At 35.8% G+C, this 18,660-nt stretch overlaps 1 protein-coding gene across 2 annotated transcripts in view; it reads left to right on the plus strand.

Annotated features, from left to right (window-relative positions):
* SPATA5 (spermatogenesis associated 5) overlaps positions 1 to 18,660 on the plus strand; it is a 377,786-nt gene that overhangs the window by 105,388 nt on the left and 253,738 nt on the right. For both annotated transcript variants that reach the window (XM_011948623.1, XM_011948624.1), the window contains exons 12-13: positions 1,199 to 1,252; positions 2,049 to 2,128. In XM_011948623.1, coding sequence (XP_011804013.1) covers positions 1,199 to 1,252; positions 2,049 to 2,128 — 134 coding nt within the window. The remainder of the gene's footprint in view (positions 1 to 1,198; positions 1,253 to 2,048; positions 2,129 to 18,660) is intronic.

Raw genomic sequence — 18,660 nt, forward strand, 5'->3', positions numbered from 1 at the left:
AAGAAAGTTCATATAGTAACATCTATTTTGGCACATCAGAGATCTTTTTGATTTCTTCCTGGGTCTTGATGTATTTCATATTTTTGAGGGTGTGAATAAATCAACTGAGGACTCACCTGAAATGTTACTTTCTCTAGGAACATTCCTTGACTCTAAGGAGTTTCTTCTGTATGTTTTGATGATACCTGTGCATTGCTCTATCATAGTACTTGTCATACTGTCTGCTAATTTTCCTTGTAATATGGTGTTTATATGAAGCCAAATACTGCCCATACCAGTTTGGGATTAGTTAACATTCTGCTAGGGTGTGCCTATGTGTTTCAGTCAGTCAGATTTTTAAAAATTAATATAAATTGTTTAGGAAATACTTAAGTCAGTGTCTGGTTATATCCTCGGAATTCGCTGGACCCGTGATCTGCATGGAATAGAATATGAATCTTGTTCAAAGTAAGGGTGTGTGTATGTGTGTGTGTGCATGCATGCTCGTGCACACACCGTGAGAGGGAGAGAGACACACACACATGTCTGTTGTTCTTTGGGATATATGAGGAACTGTGTCAGAATAGCCAGATGCTGGGAGAAACATCCCCACAGCTGAGGTCATCTATCATTATGGGACAATTTAATTCATAACTTCTTGGGGTGACGGTGTATCCTAAGAAAGTAGTTATGTATGTGGTAAAAAAAGAAAGTCTACTGTGTTTCTTACAGTATTTGATATTCTAAATATTTGAGAAATAAGAAAAATATTAAAGTTCAGAAATATTAATGTGAAAAAATGCACATCTTCAGATCTGATAAGTAGACTTGCTTAGAACTAGCCAGTGGTTCGGCCTGGGAATATGTGGATGTTACCTATTTGTTTGTCTTCCAAATGGCTATTCCATCTTCTGTGCCTAGCACCACATCTGATTTAGTGTAAAAATGTGGATAGAGTTATAGACAGATGATGAATAAGTTGTTAAAATATTGTGATTAGTCACAGCCTTTCTTTTGTATTGATGTGTGGTTTTTGGAACGTAGAATGGCTTTCACTTTTAAGGCATAAATAACACACAGAGAAAATAAGCATACTAAAGGGATTAATAAGCAGATTTTGTTTCTTTTCTCTTTTGTATATATTTTTTCTACTTCATTGGAAGAAATATACATGATTGCATTTATAAAGACACTGAACAGTTGTTTTCTTTTCATGCAGGGACCTGAATTAATGAATAAATATGTTGGTGAATCTGAAAGAGCAGTTAGAGAGGTAAGAAATTGTGCCTTTAGTGGCACTCAGCACAGGAGAATCACACTTCTGTCCTGTGCGGTTTCCCTTTTGTTTTAGGTAACAGACTTTGACATTTCCAAAGCCAGATCTTAGTGGTTATTTTTTTTTCTTCAGGTGAATATTATTTTATTATTTAAAAAGGCAGTTTTGATCATCTGCAATACTTCAGTTTTCTTTTTAAACATCATATTACCAGCCCTTATTTTTACCAAATAAAGATTTTTTTAAACTATCATTTTTTTCTGATGATAATAGCCAGCATTTCTGTTAAAATAGTTAATGCTGTTACTAATAGTTAATAATACCTATCATTTATTGAGCTCTTACTGTTTCAGGCATTGTGCCAAATGCTTTGTGTTCTTTTTTAAATTCAATTATTAAAATAACTTTCTGAGGTAGGTGTTTGTTATCATCTCATTTTATAGATGTAGAAATCGAGGCTTACAGAAGTAAAGCTAACTGCTGAAAGTCACATAGTTACTAGTAGTGGAGCTGGGATTTTAACTGAAATTTTCTGATTGCTTAGCTGAATTGCCTCTTTCACACCTATATGAATATGTATTGGTAGTCTTGTCTCTTTAAGTACTGTTGAAGGGGATACTTTTACATCCATTATAAAGTTCTGAGCATCTATTATAAGGTCTATACAAAGTGACTAGGCTTGTTGACTTGTACCTAATAAATATGGTTCTAAATATAGTTTTAAAACACAAACCAACTACAGAATTTTCTAGTGTTTGCTTATCTTTAGCTAATTTGGCACTCTTTCCCCCAGACCTTCCGAAAAGCAAGAGCAGTGGCACCTTCCATTATTTTCTTTGATGAATTGGATGCCTTAGCAGTTGAAAGGGGCAGGTAAGTATTTAATAGCACTGCTGTTATAGAATAATATGATGTTACATAATGATAGCAATTATGGTATAAATAGCATTTCGTATACAACTTTTATCTATTAATACATTTAGCCTAAAACAGTTTTCAGTTTATGTAATTTTTTCCTCTTATACCCGTTAAATTATTTCATGTAATCACTGTATACTACTTTTATCCATATTGGATAAAAGCCACTGATACCTGTTTGGGCATTTGAGTTAATTTTTATAGTTTATATCAACAGATTCTTCTGAGTATTGTCTATCAAAATTAGGATTATTGTAAACATACAATTAAAACTGTAAACAAAACTGGATTAATCATAATTCTTGTAGTAGAACAGAATTATAATAAAATATGTTATACAGATTTTAAAATTCTCTGGAATAAACATTTCCTAAAATAAAATTAAATAGAATATTAATTAATATTAGTATTAATAGTTTTGCTCCAGAATCTCAGGCAGTAAAGAGGATTATCTATGATGTCATTTCAAACAAGTATATATATATGCACATACACACACACACACACACATATATCAGAACTATTCATAAGTATATTTTTTTTCCTCTACAAATGTATAGCGGTCCTTTAATATGTACTAAAAGTGGTTCATATTGGGTAACATAAATTCATGTACTTTGTGCATAGTTTCTTGATGTGTATATTGATTATGAAATTTTTTACTGATGGTAATTACAGTGAAGGGTGAAGACAACTTACAAGTGTCATTAGTGTGATATGAAACATTGCTCTTATCATCCTTCTTAGTTACAGCTGCCTCATATGATGAGAGTATAAATTGTCATTAGGAACCTATCATTAGGAGGTAGACTGCTATATTAGTCCATTTTCATGCTGTTGATAAAGACATACTCGAGACTGGGTAATTTATAAAGAAAAAGAGGTTTAATGGACTCACAGTTCCACGTGGCTAGGAGACCTCATAATCATGGTGGAAGGCGAAAGACATCTCTTAGATGGTGACAGGCAAGAGAGAATGAGAGCCAAGTGAAAGGGGAAACCCCTTATAAAACCATCAGGTCGGGCCTCGCGGTGGCTTACACCTGTAATCCCAGCACTTTAGGAGGCCGAGGTGGGCGAATCATTTGAAGTCAGGAGTTTGAGACTAGCCTGGCCCATATGGTGAAACCCTCTCTCTACTAAAAATACAGAAATTAGCCGGCCGTGGTAGTGGGTGCCTGTAATTCCAGCTACTTGGCAGGCTGAGGCAGGAGAATCACTTGAGCCCGGGAGGTGGAGGTTGCGATGAGCTGAGACTGCGCCATTGCACTTCCAGCCTGGGCAACAAGAGCGAAACTCCATCTCAAAAAACAAAACAAAACAAAAAATCAGATCTTGTGAGACTGATTCAGTACCACGAAAACAGTATGGGGGAAACTGCCCCCATGATTCAGTTATCACCCACTGGGTCCCTCCCGCAACATGCGGGAATTATGGGAGCTACAATTCAAGATGAGATTTGGGTGGAGACACAGCCAAACCATATCATTCTGCCCCTGGACCCTCCAAATCTCATGTCTTCACATTTCAAAATCAATCATGCCTTCTCAACAGTCCCCCAAAAGTCTTAACTCATTTCAGCATTAACTCAAAAGTCCACAGACCAAAGTCTCATCTGAGACAAGTCAAGTCCCTACCACCTATGAGCCTATAAAATCAAAAGCAAATTAGTTACTTCCTAGACATTACAGGGGTACAGGCATTGGATAAATACACCCATTCCAAGTGGGAGAAATTGGCCAAGACGAAGGGACTAAAGGCCCCATGCCAAGTCCAAAATCCAGCAGGGCAGTAAAATCTTAATGCTTCAAAATGATCTCCTTTGATCCATGCCTCACATCCATGTCACACTGATGCAAGAGAGGGGTTCCCATGGTCTTGGGCAGTTCTGCCTCTGTGGCTTAGCAGGGTACAGCCTCCCTCCGGTTGCTTTCATGGGCTGGTGTTGAGTATCTGCAGCAACACAGTGCCACAGGCACATGGTGCAAGCTGTCAGTGGACCTACCATTCTAGGGTGTGGAGGATGGTGACCCTCTTCTCACAGCTCCACTAGGTGGTGCCCCAGTGGGGACTCTGTGTGGGAGCTCAGACCCCACATTTCCCTTCCGCAGAGGTTCTCATGAGGGCCCTGCCCCCACAGCACACCTCTGCTTGAACATCCAGGCATTTCCAACATCTTCTGAAATCTAGGTGGAGATTCCCAAACCTCAGTTCTTGACTTCTGCCCTCCCACAGGCCCAACTCCACGTGGAAGCTGCCAAGGCTGGGGCTTGCACCCTCTGAAGCCACAGCCTGAGCTTTACCTTGGCCCCTTTTAGCCACACCTTGCGTGGCTGGGATGCAGGGGACCAAGTCCTGAGGCTGCACTCAGCAGCAGCGGGGGGGGGCCCTGGACCTGGACCAGGAAACCATTTTTCCCTCCTAGGTTTGCAGGCCTGTGACGGGAGGGGCTTCTGGGAAGGTCTCTGACCTTCCCTGGATACATTTTCCCCATGTCTTGGCATTAGCATTTGGTTCCTTGTTACTTAGGCAAATGTCTGCAGCTGGCTTGAATTTCTCCCCAGAAAATGGGTTTTTCTTTTCTACTGCATCTTCAGGCTGCAAAATTCCAAACTTTTATGCTCTGTCACATCTTGACTGCTTTGCTGCTTAGAAATTTCTCCCACCAGATAACCCCAAATCATCTCTCTTGTGTTCAAAGTTCCACAGATCTCTAGGGCAGGGACAAAATGCCGCCAGTCTCTTTGTATAGCAAGAGTAACCTTTACTCCATTCCCAACACGTTCCTCATTTTCATCTGAGACCGCCTCAGCCTGGATTTTGTTGTTCCATATTGCTGTCAGCATTTTGGTTAAAGCCATTTAACACGTCTCTAGGAAGTTCCAAATTTTCCCACATATTCCTGTCTTCTGAGCCCTCCAAGTCTCTAGGGAGTTCCAAACTTTCCCAGATTTTCCTGTTTCCTTTTTTATGAGCCCTCCAAACTGTACCAGCCTTCACCTGTTACTCAGTTCTAAAGTTGCTTCCACATTTTTGGGTGTCTTTACAGCAGCACCCCACTCTACTGTTAACAATTTACTAGATTAGTCCATTTTTATGCTGCTATGAAGAAATACCCAAGACTGGATAATTTATAAAGAAAGAGAGGTTTAATGAACTCGTAGTTCCACATTGCTGGGGAGGCCTCACAATCATTGAGGAAGGTGAAGGAAGAACAAAGGCATGTCTTATGTGGTGGCAGGCAAGAGAGCTTGTGCAAGGCAACTCCCCTTTAGAAAACCATTAGATCTTGTGAAGCTTATTCACTACCACAAGAACAGTGTGGGGGAAACCACCTCCATGATTCGATTATCCCACCTGGCCCTGCCCTTGACACATGAGGATTATTACAATTCAAGGTGAGATTTGGGTGGAGACACAGGCAAACCATACCAACTGCCCTGTGTTCCACCCCCCTCACATTTGGTATTCCATAAATACTTACCAGTCTTTTTGCTTTATGAAGTGAAGCACTCAAGCCCTCTTATTACTTACGTTTTAAGATGGAACAGAGTGTTACAAAAACTCAAGTTTACCTAACTACAAGAGAAGAAAAGCCAGATAAATTTGCTGAAGTAGCGTGACTTTCCGCATTTATGTGACATCAGAGACGTCTGGTTTTGGATCCCAAAAAGGAACAGGTGGGATAACCTGTTAAATATGAACCAGATGGGAGGTCGAATATGTAGCAAAGTTCTCATAAAATGCCACTGAAATAAAGTGATGTGAAAAACCAGACAAGGCACATTGTAGAAATACCTTGCTTTTATAGGAGTTTAGCTCAGTAGGAATTACCAGATACATTAGAGATACTAATGATTTGTAACTTCTGGATATCATTTCCTCTGTTAGTCTTCATCAAATTGAACTTTTCAGAGAACACATGTGTTTAATGTATACCTCCCTCTCTCAATGGCTCGTCATGTGTTACTTAATGATGGGGGGCGTTTACATACTGAGAAATTCAGTCATTAGTCAATTTCATTGTTGTGCAAACATCATAGAGTATACTTACTTATAAACCTAGATGGTGTAGCCTTCTACACTATATACCATATGGCCTATTGCTAGATAGTATAACAATCATCTGCAGCAGTACTTTGATTTTGTTTTCAAACGTCAGATTACTAGCCTTTATTTTTATGAAATAAAGGTTTTTTTAAAACTATCATTTTTTTTCTGATAATAATGGCCAGTATTTCTGTTAAAACAGTCAATGTTGTTAGTAGTAGTTAATCATACCTATCAATTATTGAGCTCTTACTATGTAAGATATATATATACCAATAAGCCATATGGTATAGCAATAAGCTATATTACCTATACCAGGTAGCCTGTTCCTAGGCTACTAATTTATACAGCATGTTATTGTACTGAATACCATTGTAAGCAGTGGTAAGAAAATGGTTAGATTATAAACATACAAAAGTTAGAGTAAAAATATAGTACTATGATCTTATGGTACCACCTTCATATATGTGATTGCCATTGACCCAAACTTCATTATGTGGCGCATGACTGTAGAAGTAAAGTCTATGCAATTTCTTTTCTACAGAAACATTTCTGGTCATAATTTATCAAGTTAGTTGACATTTCAGAAAGCAAAGATGAAGTTCCATTTGAGGAAATACAGTGCTGATGGGTCTCAGTTAAAGAGTTTTGGTTGTACTCTATTTGCACTGAATCTTATGTAGTTTGTTTTTTGTAACCATAAAACTCTCATAAAGTGACATTCTGTTTTCAGGTCTTCGTCTTTTTTTCCTAATTATATGATGGATCAGTATTGCCTATAAGTGATTGTTTTATCTAATTAGCTTGCTGTTACTTGAAATCTAAAAGCTATTTTGTTCATTTTTTTGTTCTTTGGCTGTTTGAATTAAACACAATGGAAACTGAGAAACGACTACTGATAGATATACCAGAAGTATAAAATTCCCAAGATACTAAACCAATTTTATGCATTGTTAAACTACTCGTGGAATAGGAAAACAGAGAAAAATTTCATAAACTAGGAGGCATTTCTGTATAATATTAGGCTGTAAACAGTCACTGATTTCATTTGTCCAAAGCTATCATTTGTTTTCTATAACATTCAGGCCAAATCATGTAACTAGTCCCAAAATAACAATGCATAAAGATGAATGTTTCTGGGCTGGGCACGGTGGCTCACGTCTGTAATCCCAGCACTTTGGGAGGATGAGATGGGCGGATCACAAGGTCAGGAGATCCAGATCATCCTGGCTAACAGCGTGAAACCCCATCTCTACTAAAAAGATGAAAAACTAGTGGGACGTGGTGGCAGGCGCCTGTAGTCCCAGCTACTCGGGAGACTAAGGCAGGAGAATGGCGTGAACTCAGGAGGCAGAGCTTGCAGTGAGCCGAGATTGCACCACTGCACTCCAGCCTGAGTGACAGAGCGAGACTCTGTCTCAAAAAAAAAAAAAGAAGAAGAAGAAAGAATTTAATTTCCAAATTCAGGATGTTTAACAATGGAGCAAAGAATTATGATATTTGCTAGTCTTTACTCTCTTGCTCATGCTAAATCAAATCATTTTGACTATTTTAAATTACTCAAAAGATAAGACATGGTAAATCAGCCATGAAACAGAGGATTACAGCCAGCTCATTGTAAGTAGAGCATATATATACTATTTGCTTATTAGCCATTGAAGTCTTTGTATTTCAAAAGAACGGTATATTTCATGTTTATGAAAGTATCTAATTATAACCAATATTTTATCCTCTTCTTTGCCCTGTTTAATAGACTCTTTGGGACTTGAAGAATAAATAAGCCTGATATTTACTTCTCTTCTTCTGTGTGTTCATTTAAATTATGGTACCTTTGAATAAGGATTTTTGTTATGTTTTATATTATAAGTTAGAAGAAATGCTGTATGACTCTTTTTTCGTAGTGTTTTACTACATTTGGGAAAATTAAAAATGCTGTTAAAGGTAACATAGCTCTTTGGAAGATGGATAATATGATAGGGAGTGAGACATTGAGGGAGGAAGGGGAGTTGAATTATACTGGGCTACTAATATTAGGTAACATTCCTTTAGTTCTTATTACATACTAGAAACTACTTAAATGGCTTTACAGTGAAGAAAAACTCACAGAAAGGTCCCTGCATTAATGCAAAGGAGGATATTATACAATTGGCAGTTGACTCTAGTACTTTGTCTTACCTCCTGACTAGCTTACATTTTTACCTTTTTCAAGGTTATGATGTGGTGAGGAGAGCAAACTGGGTAGTAAATTATTAGTCAACCTTGCTTTGGCAGCAGTCCTGTCATCAACAGTGCAGCCATGTAGGGTCGGCCCAGTCTCGTCTAACTGAGGAAATGAATACTGACTAACCTGTAGATTTCCTATAACAACTTCCGTTGTCCAGGACATTTCATGGGGTCCTGAGATCCTGAATCATACTCCTTAGCTGACAGTGATTGCTTTTGGTAGTGCCAAACTTCAAGCAGGACTTGAACAGATTTGGAACTAGGAACACATTCCTGAAGCTTAGGGTCATTAACTAGAGAGGCTCATCTTTTTTACTTAACTTCCAAGTAATGTGCCTTCTTTTGTTTGGATCCCACTTAGTGTATTATGCCCTTTTGTTGTATTAACTCCTAATCATTGTGTTTAGGTGCTATTCTCATCTTCCTTTTACAGGTGAGAAAATGGGACTATAGACATCTAAGTAACTACTCAAGGGCATGCATCACTAATAACAGAGCTGGGATTTGAATTTAAGTATATTGACTATAGAACAGATACCCTGAGCCACTTTTTTGTTCAACTACTGTACCACATAGCCCAGGATTCCAGGTCTAGGTAGTTAACTAGCCTTTCAAGCTTGTTTATCTTGCATTTTCTCTGTGACTTACATTATAATGATTCTGTTCGTCTAACTGAGCTGTTTTAAGTCTCCTTTGAAGCATTCATTCATTCAGTAAACATTTATTGAACATTCTCCAATAGGCTTTGTGTTGGGGATAAAACAGTGAACAGAACCTAGGGCAGGTTCCTTAACCTCTCTAAGCCTTAGTTTCTTCACCTGTGAAGTGGAGTTAATAATAGCAAATTCTAGGTTTTTGGAAGTAAATACATATTATAGTGCTTAACATAATACCTGGCATTTAGTAACTACTAGAAAAGTTCAATGTTTCTTCTTACAGTAATTTTTGTAAGATATTCTTATAATGATTTCCATATAGGTTGAAATATAGTAATTGAGATTGAAATGAATCTACCTCCACAGAGTTTATATACTAGTGAAGGAAAACTGATTAAATAAAACATTTGGGAATTAGAAAAAATATTCTACAGTTGACTCACAGTATGGCGTTTTGTCAAAGATGCCATCAGTTATAAGATACGTCATTATTTTATGTAACTTACTGAAGAAATACGCTGAGAAAATGGTGCTGAGAAATCACCAACTGCAGGAGACATTCTGACTTCACAAATTTAAAATATGAAAAAAATTATCCTAGATATAGGAGAAAATTGTTGTTTAGGAGATAGGGAAGATGATTTATTCTGTTTTTGTAACACTGAAGCTATATATAATGTTTCAGGATATTGTTTTATGACTAGAACATAAAAAGATGATTAAATATGTTTTAAAAAATGAAAAAGGTTAAGTTGTCAGTTAAAAGCTGGCTGGTATCTTCTGTGTGACACTAGAGAATCTATATTAATAACTGCTTTCTCTTATAGCTGTTTCTGCACTTATAGTCCAGAATTGGTTTCCACTTGGAGAGGTTAGGGAAAAAAATTAAAAATTTCTGAGCTAGCTTTCATTGAAAATGAAGATCTCTGGCTTAGCGGCATTCTGAAAAGAGGTCTGAGTTTTAAAATAATAATCAGTAAATAGGGTACCCTCTTTTAAGCAGTAGCAGCATATCCAGATTTGAGGTAAATTCAATAACTTCATGATGCTATGCACTGTAAAGGAAATTTTTGTAGACATCATTTCTCTAAATGACACTTTTCAAGAAGTGTTATAAATTTTTTAATGTGATTTTTATGGGTTTTTAAAATTTCATAAAATCATAAAACTTTATAAATGGAAAAGTTCTTAGAAGTCATCTAGTACAACCTTTTATTTTTCAGAAGAAACAGATACTCCTAGAATTTAAGAGACATGTAATTCTTTTGTGGCCTAGACAAGACTAGAACTCATGTCTTCTGATTTAATGCTCTTTGAACTATACTACTACTGTTTCATATATTATCAGGATTTAGGATAGAAAAAGTGCATTTATTTCAGGGTAAAAATTCTCATGTATCTAAATATTTATGAAGAATTTTATGTTTTAAGAAACTCTAGTAGTCACAACTTAGATACTTTTAGCCACTATTATTTGTATGTCCATTTTGAAAGTTGCTAAAATCAAGGACATTTTTCTGGTAAACAGTTTTTCCCAGTTTATACTTAATTGCCTTATATATAACATAGTTTCACATTGGTAAATTTTAAATAGTAAACAGTAAATAGAAATACTGAGGAAAACAAAGCAAAAGAAGAAATGGAAAATGTGTAACAGATTTTCTCTTAATAATAGTTTTATGTGGTATGAGAGTTCTATGAATTTTTTAATTTGTGTTTTGTCTATAAGTTGTGACTAAGTACTAGAGCATACTTTTTCAAAGGCATGAGATGAGTTTCCTTAGAGAGATGGCCTGTTGCAGCATTTTACTAGGAACTGGGAATTCTTTGTTATTGTTGTAGGACACATAGGTTTCTTACTGTAGCTATCTCACCTTTAAAATCAAAGTTTGCCTGCATTTTACATGTACCATGAAAATTATCAGAAGTAGTGCTTTGACTCAGAGCAATATATGTTGGCTAGCCTTCTTTTTTGGGCTTTCTTACAAGCCAGTTTTGACTGTGGGTGTGTGAGAAGGTAGATTTTAAGAAAATGAGGCCGGGAATGGTGACTCAGACCTGTAATCCCAGCACTTTGGGAAGCTGAGGTGGGTGTATCACGAGGTCAGGAGATCGAGACCATCCTGGCCAGCATGGTGAAACCCTGTCTCTACTGAAATACAAAAAATTAGCTGGGTGTGGTGGCGCATGCCTGTAGTCCCAGCTACTCAGGAGGCTGAGGCAGGGGAATCGCTTGAACCTGGGAGGTGTAGGTTGCAGTGAGCTGAGATTGCGCCACTGCACTCCAGACTGGGCGACAGGACGAGTCTGTTTCTCAAAAAAAAAAAACAGCAAAAAAGTGAACAAATTTACGTGCCTACCATTTGGGACTTGTTATGATATTTAAGATGTATACTAGGAAAAAATATTTTAAAATTAAAAATGAATATATAAGATGCTGGTGTATAATTTGGGTAGGGCATTTTATTTTATTGGAGGAGTTAGTAAATTCATGTATTCTGTGAAATTTTTAGTACTGAAAAATAGAACCAGTGTAATAATTACTATAATGGGAGTGAGGTTTCTTAAAAATAGGGATAAGCAAATTTTTTTCTGAAACAGGCCAGTTAGTAAATGTTTTCAGGTTTTTGGGCCATATAGTCTGTGTTACCACTATTCATCTCTGTTGCTGTAGTGCAAAAGCAGCCATGGAAAATATGTAATCAAATGAGAAAACGGTTGGTCAGATTTGGTCTGTGCCTATAGTTTGCCTACCCCAGTTTTAAGATATCATAATATTCTTTTGATCTGTGGTCCTATATGTCTTTTGAATAGGAATAATTTGGAAAGGGGGCTTGACTTTTGAAGGGAAAAGAGAGTTAATGCTTTGGGAATGTCTGGCTTATATATTAGCTGAACATTTTCCCCTACTGTGTTGCCTATGTCTAGCAGATAATAAAGTTTTATGAAATCATTTCATTATGTTAGTGATTAAACATTTGTATTTAAACTTTTTCATAGAGTTGTTTTTGATTTCCTAGGATGTCAGCTTTATGGATTTTGTTTCCTACTGAAGCTTTGAAAGTCAGCCAAGAATATTTCTCAGTTCATAAAACATTTTCACTATGCTTTTCTCCAGCTAGCTTTCAATGATCTGTGGAAATAAAGAACAAAGACAGTATGGGTAATAGGAATGCAAAGAATCATTATCACCTAATCTTCAGCATTAATTACAGCCACTGTTTTCCTCTACAACAAATAGCAAATTGGAAAAGTTTGAGTTTCACTGCCTTTTATTTAGAGGTACCTGATTGGAGGTGTCAATAATACATTTCTAAATATGAATATTTATTAAAAGTAATGAATTAAGTAGCTGCACATAGATGCTACATAATAACAGCATAGAATCACAATTTTAAAACTCAAAAGGACCTGTGTATATATTATTTAAAATTGCTCCCTCATACCTGCCAACAAGAATGAAATCTTCAAGGAAATGAAAATGTCTTCATCCTCTTACCTCAGATGCCCACTACAGCACCTAGCAAAGATGCACACAGGTAGTTTTTTGAATAAGGGAGTAGAAACTCAGAGAAACTAGAGATTATGATCACTCTGCTGGTTATTCAGAGTTCGACTTAGTACCATATATGAACAAATTTTCTTTTAAAATTTGAGACTTTTAAAATTTAAACTGAGACTCTTACAGAATTTTTTCTCCTGCATTAATGTTCATAGAAGCATTATCATCTTCATGGTAAGGAATCATTGGTAAGCACCTCTCAAAGAACTCCAAAAAGAATTAATGAAGTGCTAAGCTGTGTTAAAAATATTTAATGGTTTGTGAACACACTAAATTTAAAAGTGAGTTTGACTCACAAAACTTTGGCAGTGCGCCAAGTATACAGAAATGATAGATATTCTTTTTAATGTAGCTGTTAGCAGCAATAATTAAAGGCCAACAAAGGATAGAAGCAGTGATGAGCATCATACATTTTAGGCCAGTGAGAACACATTTTGAAAAAGACTGCTGCCATCCATGCTATATTAATTAATTTGTAGAAAGGTCTCCATGTTACTCTCTGCACAAAAGGCCATTTAGTCACTCTTATTTTATTGTAGGGTAATTTAACAGTCTTTTTTTTGCATAAACAAGCACCTAAGTCAGTAGGTTCCAAATCCTGTGTTTCTACAACCATACTTAAAGCACATAAATAATGATCCTGTATTATCCAGAACAAATGCTGTATAGAATCCTGTGGCACCCTCTTCCCAAACAAAAGCTGAGTTGACTGGGAATATACAAAGAAAGAGGGTAGGTAGAAAAAAAAACAGCTGAAGAGAACTTTTGATATAGATTCAAGAAACCAGAGAAATACGGATTTTCTTTTTATTGGCCTATTTCCTGAGTCAAGCATTTCTGCATCTGAGCACAGAATCTTACAGTATGTTGTTAATAATATTTTGTCTATTTTAGAAGGATTTACTTAAAAAATTTGTTTAATTATAAAAATATCTGAAAAGTATAAACATTCTTACCTGGAAATTTTAGCTATGTAAAATAAATAATTACTTGAGGAATTTGAGAAGCTAAGCAATTACTACATTTGAACAACTAAAACAGTTAAGACTAAAATGTGAAGTACTCTAATTACCAATGTCTTAACAATCTCCTAGTAATATAGTAACAAAATCTCTATTAGGAGTGTATTAAAGGCTGACTGTTCTGGGCATGCCTCATAGTTATGAAGTATATCAGAGGAGCAGTTCTGATCTTAGTATTTGCTTGATGGTTTTCATGGCAAAATTTAAGGAAGTTTGATACTTTGAACCATATTGTAAGTAAGGCTAAGTAAGGAACTGACTGTTAATCTGGATGCATCTGTTGACCTGTGCTGTTTGACGCTTCTGAAAATCTTCTACCAGATATCACATTCTTGCTTTATTTCAGCAAATATTTATGTGTCACACACCTGTTAGTTTAATTTACAACTTTAAAAGATTTAAAAGGTATCTTCATTATGCCAATTACAGTGCTGACACAATGAAAATTAATATTTAATTAATTTTTATAATTATAATTGTTATAATGCCCCAAACTGCTATCTATTGACATTTTCTTTGTGCTAAGTACTATGCTAGATCCTTTATATGTTTTATTTAATTTTGAGGAAGTGTCTTAGTCCCCTTGGGCTGTTACAACAGCATAGTTTAGTCTGAGTGGCTTAGAAACAAAAAGTTTGTTACAGTTCTGGAGGTTGTGAACTCTAAAATCAAGGTGCTGTCACATTTGATATCTGGTGAGGGCTGCTTCCTTCTTTATAGAATGCCATCTTCTCACTGTGTCTTTACATGGTGAAAGGGGCCAAGGAGCAGTCTGGGGACTTTCTTACAAGGATACTAATCCATACATGAGGTCTCCACCTTCATGACCTAATTACCTCCCAGAGATCCACCTTCAGATACCATCACTTTGGGGGTTAGATTTCAACATAGGCATTTTGGGAAGAGACAAATATTCAGTCACAGTCACTAGGCAAGTATGATACTTCACATGTTTTGGCTGAGAAAACTGAGGCTCACAGACAACAAACAAGGTGAAAAGTTGCCGTTTGAACCCAAGCATATTAAATATCAAAGTCCTTTCCCAAATTCAAAGCAAGCTTCCCAATGAGTACTAGCCAATGAAGGTTTATTGGTTTTCTTTGGGTTATTGTTTCTTATGATTATTATAGTTTCTTATTTTTTACTTTACTATTTCTAGATCTGTGATATTAGGAAAATGGCATGTTTAAAAGCATTTAATCTACTTAAATTTCTAGATAGTTTGCTGTCAGAAAATAAGTTTGAATTGACATATATTAATTTTCCTTATTATTTCTTGTGTTGGATTATGTTCATGATATCAGTGCATGCAGGTTCAGGATTGGGAAAAAAATCTTTTCAAACAATGCCTTTTGGCCGGTGGTAAATTGAACTCTGAGTTTAAGAATCACTTGTTTCTCGGGCTGGGTGCGGTAGCTCATGCCTGTAATCCCAGCACTTTGGGAGGCCAACACAGGTGGATCACCTAAGATTGGGAGTTCAAGACCAGCCTGACCAACATGGAGAAACCCCATCTCTACTAAAAATATAAAATTAGCTGGGCGTGGTAGCAGGCACCTGTAATCCCAGCTACTCAGGAGGCCGAGGCAGGAGAATCACTTGAACCCAGGAGGCAGAGGTTGCAGTGAGCCGACATTGCGCTCTTATGCTCCAGCCTGGACAACAAGAGCGAAACTCCGTCCCCCGCCCCCCCGCAAAAAATAATCACTTGTTTCTTTTATCCTGTGTTTGAATGAAAACTATAGAAATGTAATGAATATTGTCTGTGTTAGTGTGGAATTTTTACTGGGAAATCATGGCAAAATGGAAAAATACATGCTTTTATGTCACTCCCTATGTTAACAGTTTATACGAATCTGCAGTTACATAGAGCGCATGCAGCTTTTACATCTCTATAATAGCTGACAAAGGTAACTTGTGTGTCTTTCTGCCTTTATAGGATATCTTATTAATCTAAAATAAGTTCCTGCTGAATGTTGATCATAATCTGAAATCTAGCTTATCATGTAGGTGATAAGCTAGATTACTCAAGACATTATTGATTTTGGACACGTATCAAATGGTTTTTGCTTTCATATTTTTCAAGTTTTGTTGATTATTTCTTCATTGTTAAATATTTCTTCAGTACAGCTTCCTTTCAACTGTAATAAATAATAAGCTTTTGTTTTTCTTCTAGAGTACTGATTAAAAGATGGCTGTAGTAGATATTTTAGCTTTACTCTGGCACATTGGCGTATTTGGCTTACAAAATTTTAAAAACTTATTTATGATGGAATGAGTATAGGCTCTGGAATCAATCAAGTAATGTGTGTTTAAATCCCAACTCTTTTATTTGCTGGTTGTGGAATCTTAAGCCATTCAACCTTTCTATCTCAGTTTTTTAATGGCCCTTACAGTAGTAGTTACCTTATAGCACTATTATTGGGATTAATGAACTAATACCTGTAAGGCATGACACAGAGCAACTTATACATGTGTCACCTATTATTAATACAGTGGCTAGGAAGTAGGTATTCAATGAACAATGAACAATAGGTAATCTTCATAATTACTTAATTTCCCCTCACAGCACTGTGTGGGAAGCCAGAATTCTGCATTTTCAACACTAGAAGTGAGGCACAGGTAAACTTCCTAGTGTAAACAGAATTATATACTGAGCTTTATTAATGCTGCAAAAAAATGGTTTCTCAGAAACAAGGAGGTTTAATTTTGATTATGGGAATCAGATATCTTTTGAGGAGATTATTTTTAAAACAGTCCAAAAAAGTGAGCAAGAAACCTTAAGAAATCCTTGATATTGTTAGCCTCTCTTAAATATTTGTCAAAATGTAATTGTCAGCTGTATAACATAGCTGGAATTTTAAACATCCATAATTTACCATAATTTTAAACATTATGAGAAAATGCAGTATGTGCAACACAATGTAATTTTGCTTTTCTCTAGAGCTGTTTTTCAAGAAGTCCAGTCTAACATGCATTTCTTTAGTTCAAAAGTTTCATGATATTGGAAATGATTTATTCAAAATGCATTTGTTTATGGAAGAACTGACTTCTTTCCTAGGGACAGAGATTGTATTCTATAGGTAAATTTATTACCATAATATTAACATGTTTTATTTGGAGTTATATGTAATGTTTGTGTTCACATTTTGATTGACAAAAATTATGTGTATAATGTGATGTTTTGCTATATGTATACACGTAAAATGATAACATAAAGCTAATTGACATATCTATCACCTCACATATTTGACACATTTTGTGTGATGAGAGCTTTTAAAATCTACTGTCTTAGCATTTTCAAATATGTAATACATTATAATTATCGTTACCATGCTGTATGTCAAGCTTTTTAAGATGTTTAAAACATGAATTCCTATTCTTTTTTTTAAACTGAAAAAAAATATGGTTACGTTCTCCTGCCTATCTCCTTTTCTTTCTTCTTTCTCTTAAGGAAATGATGTTAAAACCTTTTAGTTTTTTTAAAACTTATAAGCTGTATCTTTATTATGGATTTTTACTTTTTGAAACAGTATTGACAAAAATGATGTTTTAAAATAATTTTATTCTTCATGATTTATAACTTGTTTATTTGTATACATGCTTAGAATTCTTAAAAATATAAATTTATCTCTCCTATTTTTTTTTATTCTTACAAAATATCAAGGAACTAGAATAATGTTATCATCTTTAAGGTATTTATGCGGTGAAATGTAATTCATACTCCTCCTAAACTTTGCTATGGAAAGGGAGAATATTTTTAGAAAGAATCTTCTTTTATATGTTTCTTCCTGTCCAAACTCATTTTCTCTCAGGTGGTTCTGCTCATTACTACTTCTTTGTCAAAGAAAACTCTCAAGTATATAGGTTTCTTAATATTAGTAATTCATTTTGAAAGAAGTTCACATTGGATTTGTCAGATCAACTAAAGAAAGGAAAAGCAAAACGGTGTCTAAAACATTTAGATGTATTGTTGACATTTTTAATCAGTGAACATTTATAAGTGTATATGCAAACAAGTAGTACCATAACATCTACAGTTTTTGTTTCTAGAATAATTCATAATTAGGACTCAGAAACACCCTGTTTGTACCTGTTTTACTGTTAGTCACTGATTGCAGAAGTTATTTTGCGTAGATAACTTTTGGAATAAATCTTAAATGTAAATGGTGGTCACAGACTGTTTTCTTTAGTTAGCAGTAATTTTATTGCCTTCAGCATTTCATACTTTTGAGGCCATTCTTGATCCCTTTGATTTCTTTCAATAGTTTTGGGACATTCTCAGGTAGTTTTTTTTTTTTTTTGGCAGAGTCTCGCTCTGTTGCCGAGGCTGGAGTGCAGTGGCACGAACTTGGCTTACTACAGCCTCCGCCTCCCAGGTTCAAGCAATTCACCCTGCCTCTGCCTCCTGAGTAGCTGGGATTACAGGCACACGCCACCACGCCTGGCTCATTTTCGTATTTTTTAATACAGATGGAGTTGCAGCATGTTGGCCAGGCTAGTCTTGAACTGCTGACCTCAGGTGATCCACCCGTCTTGGCCTTCCAAAGTGCTGGGATTACAGGCATGAGTCACTGCGCCCAGCCTCAGGTGGTATTTTTTAAGATATGGCTTTTATTCCCTTCTCTCATAAGGGACTCCAATTATACATTTTTTAAGGCCTTTCCACTGGGTTCCATATGTCTTTTGCACTCTATTCTGTTTCCATTCTTTTTTTTTTTTCACTTTGTGTATTCATTTGGATGCTTTCTAGGAACCAGTCTCCCATTTTAAGAATCCTCTGTTCTGTTTTCACTAATCTCCCATCAAGCCTATCTTTTGAGTTCTTAATTTTATTTATTATAGTTTTTAGGTTTAGGATTTCCCTTTGATGGTTTTCTTATGGATTCCAAGTCCCTGGTGAAATTCAGCTTTTTAAAAATTTTGCTGTAGTTCATGTGAATTTTTGTTTTTACTATATTAGCCCTATCTCTT

The sequence above is a fragment of the Colobus angolensis genome, unplaced genomic scaffold (assembly GCF_000951035.1).
Source record: "Colobus angolensis palliatus isolate OR3802 unplaced genomic scaffold, Cang.pa_1.0 Scaffold280, whole genome shotgun sequence".
Lineage (NCBI taxonomy): Eukaryota > Metazoa > Chordata > Mammalia > Primates > Cercopithecidae > Colobus > Colobus angolensis.